The sequence below is a fragment of the Sander lucioperca genome, chromosome 4, assembly GCF_008315115.2.
Source record: "Sander lucioperca isolate FBNREF2018 chromosome 4, SLUC_FBN_1.2, whole genome shotgun sequence".
Classification (NCBI taxonomy): domain Eukaryota; kingdom Metazoa; phylum Chordata; class Actinopteri; order Perciformes; family Percidae; genus Sander; species Sander lucioperca.
This window is the reverse complement of record NC_050176.1, coordinates 644,043-655,148: the sequence shown is the minus strand read 5'-3', so window position 1 is coordinate 655,148 and position 11,106 is coordinate 644,043. Positions and strand designations below refer to the sequence as shown.

At 44.4% G+C, this 11,106-nt stretch overlaps 1 protein-coding gene and 1 long non-coding RNA gene across 3 annotated transcripts in view; one reads left to right on the top strand and one right to left on the bottom strand.

Moving 5' to 3' along the window:
- The window catches only part of LOC116045758 (glycine receptor subunit alpha-3-like), an 83,458-nt gene extending 78,513 nt beyond the window's left edge, over nucleotides 1-4,945 (bottom strand). The window contains exon 1 of one of the 2 annotated variants that reach the window (XM_031293606.2): nucleotides 4,460-4,945. In XM_031293606.2, the coding sequence (XP_031149466.1) occupies nucleotides 4,460-4,524 (65 nt within the window). In that variant the 5' untranslated portion in view covers nucleotides 4,525-4,945. The remainder of the gene's footprint in view (nucleotides 1-4,459) is intronic. The other variant, XM_036000628.1, reaches the window with a different exon arrangement.
- A 2,123-nt stretch (nucleotides 4,946-7,068) lies between these two features.
- LOC116045756 lies at nucleotides 7,069-7,714 on the top strand. The gene is made up of 2 exons (XR_004103999.2): nucleotides 7,069-7,358; nucleotides 7,467-7,714. It is a non-coding gene; the product is annotated as an uncharacterized LOC116045756 (long non-coding RNA).
- The last annotated feature ends 3,392 nt before the right edge of the window (nucleotides 7,715-11,106 follow it).

The following is an 11,106-nucleotide window of genomic DNA, read 5'->3' as shown; positions in this document are numbered from 1 at the left end:
AATTTGATGAATTTACTGTTTATCAGACCCCAGATGAGTTAGCTAACATTAGCGAACGCTGCAGACCCTCTGCGTCTGACTATACTGCGTACACGTTGTATTCCCCCGACACGCTGTATTAACGTTACTGTTTAAAACCTTTACCAGGTTAGTGGGGGTACATATCACTTAAAACCAACATGAAAGTGTCTCGAGATAACTCTTTTATGATTTTATCTATGATCTACATTATGATTTGCTACTATAAATAAAATTGAATTGAATTGAATTAAATTGAAAAAACATAGTAATGGTCCCTCAGCATTTTGTTTTGTTGCTAAACTGTGAGTAAAATGAGTGGTGACCTTAAATCACCTGTTTCAGGTAACGGTACCTTAGGGTACCGGCTATTTGCTGGATTTTTCGGAGGTAACAGTAGCTAACGTTAGCAAATAAGCCCAATGACGGCAACGTTATTTTTTATATTTTGGCCCAATGTTTAGTAATGACAGCAGTAGTGGTCATAGTGAGTGAAAATGTGATGTGAAATGTGAGATGCACATTGCAAAAAATGTTATGTATCTGGAATTGTTCATTAGCTTTGTGTGATATCTGTAAAGCTGAACGGACTCACAGTAGTAACATTAGGCTAAAACTATTATTCTTATCCAAAGACTCTTTCTGTGAGTAAGGACAGAGAAGGGACACTAACGTTATATTCTTGAATGTAATTGTAAGACATATGATGCTTTTCAGAAACGATTGCAAATAAAGCAAACTGTTGCTGAAAAGGACTTAGGTAACGTTATACTGTTGACGTTCATTCACACCCCCCACCCACCCCCTCGCTAGCGGAAACACTAATATGTTTAGGGCATCTCCTCTCCAACTGGGATGTTTTGGGACCAAGTGGTGGGATTGCTGTGGACACAGCGATACACTGGTAAGAGCTAATGAGGTTTAACCATGTATCAGCTAATTTAAATAGCTCGTTACTGTGTTGTGACAACTAGGGCTGTTGGAACGAATACCGAAATTCAAATATAATTCAAATAGTAAAAAAATCAATACTATTCGAATGCTGAAATTACTATTCGAATGTGACTTTTTTTTTTATAAATATACAATAAACGTTAGCTAATCTTCCTCTTCTCGCCTTGGCCTACCCGCATGTGTGATTCATGTCATGTCGTATGAACAATAACTTAGCGGGAGTGAGAAACACAAGGCATTGTGAGGTCTAAGCTAACGTTACGTACCAAGTAACGCTAGTGCAACATTACGAAGCTAACGTTACGTACCGAGTAACGTTAGTACATGGGGGAGTGACAGGCTGCGTAAGAAGGCCGGGAAATAGTTTTAACATGACTTTAAAATCGACATCCACCGAGCCAAAATGCTTATGTTATCAATAATTAGCTCATTCTGGTTTCCTAACTGCGTCGCGAGGTATAGTAACGTTAGCTTAGCTGGGAGCTTCATGGAGAAAGCTAAAGTTGATGTTAACTGCCCTACAGCTGTCAGTTAGCTTCCACGTCATATATTACCTTCTTACAGCTGTATTCTCAGTAACATGACAATCTGCTGGAAACAGGTTGCTTATAAATCACTAAAATAGTAGTGACAGCACTGTTTGGCTTGGTTATTAATGCAGTTAGCATCGTTTGTTACTTACCTAGTTTATGACAAATCATTTTGGCTGTGCTTCCTAACATGATAACAATGTGCTAACCGAGCACCATTAGCCTTTACAACAGAGCCACTTCACTACACTTGTTAGATAACGTTTCATTACAGAGTTCTCTGTTGATTTGTGTTTGTCGCTGTGTGCTCGTGGTGGAAAATGAATGTAAACAAAGTTGGGTGCAGGTCGCCTCAAGGCCAGGCTAATGTTAGAAGTCCCTCTAGTGGACATAACGTGTAACAACAACCACAGGCTTATAGTGGCATTGACAATGCATGAGCCTGAGTAGTGTAGTACATATTATTTAACAGGCTGCAATTGAGCATTAAATATTCAAATATTATTCGAATAAGAATATTAAAAAAAATATCAAATGGAATTCGAATAGTGTTGTAGAGGAAGATTGACAGCTCTAGTGACAACAGTTAATTTAATATTGTATGTGGCGTTTTCTTTTGCGGGGTGCAAATGTTCCACCAAAACAAGTTCCTTCCTGAGACTATTTAGCAGAGTCACCGTCGCTGCGTCCGGAGCTTAGCGCCACCCAAGATGATTGTGATTGGTTTAAAGTAATGCCAACAACCCAGAGCGTTTTTTCTCCTATCCCAGAATGTATCTGTGGTGTAGCCAGACCTTCATGAGAGACTCATTCAGCCCTGCTCAAGAGTTGGGACAACGATATTTATTTCATTTCATTTCATTTTTTTTATTTATCTTGAACAATCAACAATGTTGCAAAAGAAAACAAAACAACAAAAATAAAACACAAACATTCAGAATTTACCAAAGACCAAAAAAATAATAATAAAAAAGGATAAGTTTGAGAAGGAGCAGGCGGAAGCAAATAGCTTATTACCGTAGGTCCTGCCCCTACTTATATAATATCATATTATTACAAAACAAATACATATGCAAATACAGCATACAATCTTTCATGTCTTACAATAACTTACAACAATACAACAATTTACAACAATACTTTTACATTACAATTCCATTCCTATGTTTCGGTCTATTCTTTTCTGTATTGGTCAAGTACTGATTTCTTTAATCTACTGTTGAACTGAATGATATTATGGCTCTGTTTGATGTCATTGTTCAGTCCATTCCATTAGGTCACCACACAAACTGAAACACACATGCTTTTAACAGCAGCTCGCACAAGAGGTTTTTTGAACATGCATTGTCCTCTTAGATGATATCCCCCGTCTCTTTCATTAAACATTGGGCGTATGTTACATGGTAAATTATTTTCTTTAACTTTAAACATAAATTGTGCAGTTTTGAATGTAACAATGTCCATAAATTTCAGCAAATGTGAATTCAAAAACAGATGATTAGTGTGCTCATAATACCCGGTGTGATTTATTATCCTGATTGCTTTTGTTTGCAATGTGCAAACATACATGGTAAAATAAGTGTGCAGTACAGAGTATGTAATGTATTTTGGTTCAATATGTACCTAGTTTTGCTCAATATAACAATAATCCTGGCCATCTCTATCATCTTTAATGTGGGGCTTCCAGCACAGTTTGTGGTCAAGTACGACACCCAGAAATTTACTTTCATAGACTCTTTCAATTATTTCATTATCAATTACTATTTTAACATCTGTATTTATAGTACGATTTCCAAATATCATGAAATTAGTTTTGTTCAAGTTTAAAGATAACTTATTTGAATCAAACCAAAGTTTTAATTTATTCATTTCATTTGTGACCATTTCCAGCATCTGCTGCAAGTCATCCCCGCAACATAAAATATTTGTGTCATCTGCAAAAAGAGTCAATTTTAGTACATTTGATACTTTTCAAATGTCATTTAGGTAAAGGATAAACAGTTTTGGGCCTAAAACTGACCCCTGTGGAACGCCACAGGAAATACTAAGGCTCACTGACCGGTGATTTAGATGGAGCTACGGTACTTTAAAGTTCAAAAATAAAAAAGCATATACAGATCAAGTAAAATAGATGAAGTAAACTAAATGAGTAGGTATTTTCACTGCTAATTAAGAACAGAAATAAAAACACAAAAAAGTTACATTGTATATGTTTAACTTTAAATATTTGTTGAAAATGCATAAAAATGCAGTCTTTAAACATGTTGTACATCCTGTCAAATGTATGCCAATATTGAAATATCTGTTGTAAGCCGATGTTAATAACATTATCAGTCGGTTACTGAGCCCTGCCTTGATCCAACTGGCCCCAGGTGCAGACACAATCATTGATATCACCAGGCAGATACACTGTATCCCAAACCAAATCATTGATATCACCAAACACACCGTCTATTCCAAACCAAATCATTGATATCACCAAACACACCGTCTATTCCAAACCAAATCATTGATATCACCAAACACACCGTCTATTCCAAACCAAATAATTGATATCACCAAACACACCGTCTATTCCAAACCAAATCATTGATATCATCAGACAGATACACTGTCTGTTCCAAACCAAATCACTGATATCACCAAACACACGTCTATTCCAAACCAAATCATTCATATGACCAGGCAGATACACTGTATGTTCCAAACCAAATCATTGATATCACCAAACACACCGTCTATTCCAAACCAAATCATTGATATCACCAGACAGATACACTGTCTGTTCCAATCCAAATCATTAATATCACCAAACACACCGTCTATTCCAAACCAAATCATTGATATCACCAGTCATATACACTGTCTGTTCCTAACCATGCTGGGGTTAGGGTTAGGGGGACTATTCCAGCTGGAACATGCGCGTGCGTGATGCTGTGGAATGAGCGGGAGCTTACCTGAGGAACTGGACTAGTTTCCAGGCGAGTAAAAAGCCCGTCACACAGAGCTGCTGTCTCCTCATTTCTCCTCTCCTTGTCTCCTCTCCTCCTCTCCCCGCGCCTCGCGAAGCTTTCAGCACCTCGAGCAGCGCTCGCGCTCCAACTGTGCTCAGACAACACGCGGAGGGCCACTCACCGTTACCGTAGTAACAGGAAGTCCAAAAACTCCGTGCGCTCGGTCAGTTAGCATCACTGTTAGGGAAAACAGCACGCAGCTAGCTTCCTCCAGCAGAGACAGGTCACTGACAGGCTGGGGCTGAGGCCAGCTGTTCCTCTCCGCTCCGGTGGCTGGAGCGCCGCGCGGGGGCACAAAGACCCGCCCCCTCCGGACCGGCTGAGTGGCAAACAGCTCAGCCAATCATCTGTAGTGCTCTTAATGTTTCCAGCTAAATCGCATCAGAAATTAGAAGCCCAGCGAGCTGGATCAAATGAAGCAGCCAGCCATGCGTTATTATGTCTGTCTCTCTCTCTCTCTCTCTCTCTCTCTCTCTCTCTCTCTCTCTCGCTCTCTCTCTCTCTCTCTCTCTCTCTGTAGATCCTTTTCTTTCCCTTCTTTTTCTACTCTGGGTTTCTTTCTCCATCTGTGTCTGTTATTCTGCTCTGTTAGGCAGGATGCATAGAGCCGCATGTGGCTGTGAAGTAGCCTATGTTAATGATAGTTTGCCATATGGGGCCGCAGTAGGCATGGGTTGGGGGAGATGCTGATTAAAGTTCAGATTTACATCTAGAGCACCCTGAGGCCAGAGTGGACAGGTGTCGGCCTACATGGAGTCTGTGAGTAGGCTGCTGGGAGAATGATAGGCCATGTGTTGTAATTCCAGCACTTTGGTTTCCCTCCACACTGCCTCTGCAGAGACGTGGGGACTCTGATCTGTCTGTGAGGAAGTTTATTTGTATTGGGTGAACAAAGAGCTACAACGTCTCCACGGTTTATCAGATGTGGATGCAAACAGCATCAAGTTTAAAGGGGTGATAGAATGATTACATAGGGTATTTCACACTGTTCCTTAAGGTCTCCTAATAGGGTATGTAACATTGTTTGGGCTGAAAATGGCCCGGGTGCTTTTCTATGCTCCCTAAAGCAACACTGTGAATTGGCTTTAAGGTGCTTACACACCAACCGACGGCAGAAAAGGCAGTCAGACTGATCAGTCGGCTCCCCGAGGTCCAAAAAAATGCCTCAAAACACACTGAGGCGACGCCGACTTGAGCGTACGCTCTGCACGTGCGCGAAACGTAATACGTCTCCATAGCAGCAGGCGGCGCTTCTCTGTATTGTTTCCTAGAAAATGAAAACCGGCAGCTGATAGGACGAACGCGTCACGTGGGTCTTTTTTCTCCGGAAATTCACAGCCAGACTGTCATGGCAGCTTGTTCAGAATACGATCTCATATTGTACTAAAATAGTTAACCGAAACGTGTTTCTGAAAACATTTTAAGCGAGAAATTGCTGAATCTGTCTTCATTTCAGATCGACAAAGGTCAGTTTAAAAGATTTTCGTCAGATTTTGAGAGGCTCATCTGCTCACCATTTCCGGGTGAGTCCCGACTACCCTGTCTCCGACTGAACATGTCGGGTCGGCCAAAATGAAGGCCGACGGCTCCTCAGACGGACGACGGCACGGAACACACCGAACAGACTCGAGTCACGACCTCGCCAGACAGTCCGACGGCCAATAATCGGCTCTGTGTGTCAGCGCCCTTAGAATGAACGACAGGTTTTCTGCCATATAAGGTATGCTCATGAATATTTAGATGAGCTGCGCGCTGATTGGTTGCACTCACACAGACACAGAGCTGCCCCACAGCACACTCACACACACACACACACAGGCAGGCACGTCCTCTGCACTGCTGCTTTAGATCCAGTAAGTAAGTCCCGCTCCATTGTTCGATATCTACTCGTTCTAAACACTTTTCTCTGGGCCAGTATTCTGTTGTACAGCCTGGAACACTGCATTTACGACCGTGGTTCATTTTCAATATCCTTGAAAAACTTCCAAACTTTCTTCTTTCTAAAGTAGGCTACACAGCGCAGCTTGCAGCTAAGCTTGTGTGTGAGATCCTGAAAGAGCTCCAGCTCAGCGGGTCTGTGAAGGTGGAGAGGCCGACCCGGGAAGGCAGCAAACCTGGCAGGCAGCCGCCGGCTGTCACGGCAGATTGTGGAGCTTCTCAAGTCCGACACAGTCATACCAAATTTGCAATTAGCCATACATTTTCGTAAAACAGCCCATATTTGAGCTCTACATAGTTGATTTCTCGCATAAAAAAAGTCTCAAAAGTGAATTTAGTAAAGAAATAGCAGACGAACAATGTATAAAATGTTTGAGATCTGCGCGACCTAGATTTGGAAGACTAGCTGATCTCAGGTCAGTGGTGTACAGGCCCGGATTGGCTAATCGGGAGCACCGGGAAAATTCCCGGTGGGCCAGTCTGTTTTTTTTGGCCGCGAGGGCCGTTGTTGTCATGGCACTGGGTTGAAATATGGATGCTGTCCCTAGGCTGCCTGCACTCACAGCAGCCCCACTTTATTTATTAATTTACCACAGCCCCACTTTTTTATTTATTATTTTACCGCAGTCCCACTCTTTTTTTATTTACTATTTTCTCGCAGAGTGCAGCGTGCAGGTTAATGATGACGTGATTATCTTTTGACTCCCTGGCCCCGCCCCCGACACGGCACCTTGCAAGTTGCTCAAAATAAAAAAAGTCAGATAAAAATGGATAACAGGAAGCGCAAAGGCGGCGCTGAAAAGGCCAGAATGAAAAAGAAGAAAGCTTTGGAAACTGACGCGGCCAAATGTTCTAAGCTGAGCACATTTTTCCTCAAAAAAAACAAATGAAGACGACGAGGCCGGTAAGTAAGCTGACATTAAGGTAGTTAGGAGCAGTGCAAGATGCTAGCAACCGTGCAAAACAACATTGTCTGCAAACCACCGTTCATGTATCAAACTTTTTCTTGTAGCTCTTCAGCAGCAGCCGCCTCTAGTCCGGTTTGCTGCTAACAGTGAAGAGCAAGGCCCAGTAACGTTACCAAGCTCCAGTCATGAGCCCAACACACCAGAATGGGCAGGTAGGATTGTCATTCAGAAGAACTAATAGTAATGAAGAGCCCTGCTCAATGAAAAATGCCCTGAGATAATTAATGATACCTGATGATTCAGCAATACATTAATGAAACTGACTTGACTTGATTTGAAAGCTTTGTAAAAAGGGGATATTTGTGGTGAGAAATAAATGTAAAAAATTTCATTTAGTGTCAGAAACAGAGCCAGGACCCAGTTGTGAAGAGACTAATGCTCTCACTGTGAAAGACACAGGTAAGCTGCTGTTGTACCATAGTGTGTGAATAAGCAAACATTATCACTGAAAAAAATGCTTTTCTTACTTAGTATTTTACTTATTCCAGTTCAAATATCAAAATATTCTTAATTCAAGATACATTTACTAGACAAGTGAAATGGCATAAGAAATTATGTCTTGTTTTCTGAAAAAAAAAAAAACCTAAAAATTAAGTGATTTTTTTTTTTTTTTTTGCTTAAAACAAGCTAAATCTAAAACAATTATTTTTCTTACCCCATTGACAGATAATGTAGTTTGTTTTAAGCAAAAAAATCACTTAATTTTGAGGTGTTTTTTCATACTTGTTTAGTAAATGCATCTTGATGTAAGATTTATTTTTCAAAAATACAATGAATTACAAGGCTGTAGAGAACAGTGCGCCTATTGCAGACTTATATTCTGAGGTTTTAATTACATTATTTTAATATAGTCAGTTGTGAACTAAAGTGGGCCGGTCTAAGGCATGAAACTCCAGGGCTGAAAATGAGTCCCAATCCGGCCCTGGTGGTGTATGAAAATTTTGGGGCATGACAAAGGTAGAAGGTAGAGCCAAATAAGGTAGAGCCACAGAGTTGACGTCAACTATGAGCTTTGTTGAGATTTGCCAGTTTTCAGCAGCAGTTTCAAATTGTGAGATTTGCATAGGAAAGGGATGTCAATAGGACTTTGAGGTACTATGCATGCCTATTTTACCCACCAAACTGTCATAATTTAACTATCCATCCATCCATCTTTGTCCGCTTATCCGGGGTCGGGTCGCAGGGGTAGCAGCTCCAGCAGGGGACCCCAAACTTCCCTTTCCTGAGCCACATTAACCAGCTCTGACTGGGGGATCCCGAGGCTTTCCCAGGCCAGGTTGGAGATATAATCCCTCCACCTAGTCCTGGGTCTTCCCCGAGGCCTCCTCCCAGCTGGACGTGCCTGGAACACCTCCCTAGGGAGGCGCCCAGGGGGCATCCTTACCAGATGCCCGAACTACCTCAACTGGCTCCTTTTGACACGAAGGAGCAGCTGCTCTACTCCGAGCTCCTCACAGATGACTGTGCTTCTCACCCTATCTCTAAGGTAGATGCCAGCCACCCTCCTGAGGAAACCCATTTCGGCCGCTTGTACCCTGGATCTTGTTCTTTCAGTCATGACCCAGCCTTCATGACCATAGGTGAGGGTAGGAACGAAAACTGACCGGTAGATTGAGATCTTTGTCTTCTGGCTCAGCTTTCTTTTCGTCACAACGGTGCAATAAATTGAATGTAATACCGCACCATCTCCCGCTCCATTGTCCCCTCACTCGCGAACAAGACCCCAAGGTACTTGAACTCCTTCACTTGGGGTAAGGACTCATTCCCTCATTCCCTACCTCCATCGGTTTCCTGCTGAGAACCATGGCCTCAGATTTAGAGGTGCTGATCCTCATCCCAGCCGCTTCACACGCGGCTCCGAACTGATCCAGTGAGTGCTGAAGGTCACAGGCCGATGATGCCATCAGGACCACATCATCTGCAAAAAGCAGCGATGAGATCCCCAGCCCACTGAACTGCAACCCCTCCCCACCCCGACTATGCCTCAATATCCTGTCCATAAATACTACAAACAGGATTGGTGACAAAGCGCAGCCCTGGCGGAGGCCAACCCCCACCTGAAACGAGTCTGAATTACTGCCGAGAACCCAGACACAGCTCTCGCTTTGGTCGTACAGAGATTGGATGGCCCTGAAAAGGGACCCCCTCACCCCGTACTCCCGCAGCACCTCCCACAGTATCTCCCGGGGGACCTGGTCATACGCCTCTCCAGATCAACAAAGCACATGTAGACCGGTTGGGCATGCTCCCAGGCTCCCTCCAGGATCCTTGCGAGAGTGAAGATCTGATCCGTTGTTCCACGACCAGGACGGAATCCGCATTGTTCCTCTTCAACCCGATCTTCTCCGAACTTTTCCCACACCCGCTGCTTTGCCTCTTTCACGGCAGAGGCTGCAGCCCTTCGGGCCCTTCAGTACCTTGCAACTGCCTCTCCAGGAACCATCAACTTATCGTGGTGGAGAGGTTTGTGTGTCCCTATGAACCTGAGGGCTGTGTTGTCTGGAGCTTTGTGCTCCTGATAGGGTCTCCCCAAAGTGGTCTCAGGTGAGGGGCCAGACAAAGAATGGTTCAAAAACCCTATGAATAAACGAGGAAGAGATAGAGTGACCCTGCCCGGAGGAAGCCCGGGGCCCCGGTCTGGAGCCAGACCCAGATGGAGGGCCCGTCAGTGAGCGCCTGGTGGCCGGGTTTGCCACAGAGCCAGGCCGGGCATAGCCCGAAAAAGCTACATGGCACCTCTCTCTCCATCCCATGGGCCCACCACCTGTGGGAGGAACCGCTGGGGTCGGGTGCGCTGCCACATGGGTGGCGGTGAAGGTCAGGGGCCTCGACGGACCAGACCCGGGTGGCAGAGGCTGGCTCTGGGGACGTGGAATGTCACTTTTCTGTGGGGGAAGGAGCCGGAACTTGTGCAGGAGGTGGTGCGCTACCAGTTGGATCTGGTGGGGCTTACCTCTACGCACAGTCTCGGTTCTGGAACCATACTCCTGGATAGGGGTTGGACTCTTTTCTTCTCCGGAGTTGCCCAGGGTGTGAGGCGCCGGGCGGGTGTGGGGATACTCACAAGTCCCCGGCTGAGCACCGCTACGTTGGAGTTTACCCCGGTGGATGAGAGGGTTGCCTCCCTACGCCTGCGGGTTGTGGGGGGAAAAACTCTGACTGTTGTTTGTGCATATGCACCAAACAAGAGTTCGGAGTATTCAGCCTTCTTGGAGACCTTGAATGGAGTCCTGTATGGGGCTCCAGTGGGGGACTCCATAGTTCTGCTGGGGGACTTCAATGCGCACATGGGCAATGATGGAGATACAAGGCTTCTGTGCTAGTCATGGATTGTCAATAACAAACACCATGTTCGAACATAGGGATGCTCATAAGTGTACCTGGTACCAGAGCACCCTGGGCCAAAGGTCAATGATTGATTTTATAATCGTTTCATCTGATCTGAAGCTGTATGTTTTGGACACTCGGGTGAAGAGAGGGGCGGAGCTGTCAACCAATCACCATCTGGTGGTGAGTTGGGTCAGGGGGTGGGGGAAGACTCTGGACAGACCTGGTAAGCCCAAACGGGTAGTGCAGGTAAATTTGGAACGTCTGGAAGAGGCCCCTGTCCGACAGACTTTCAACTCACACCTCCAGTGGAGCTTTTCGTGCATCCCTGTGGAGGCTGGGGGCATTGAACCTGAA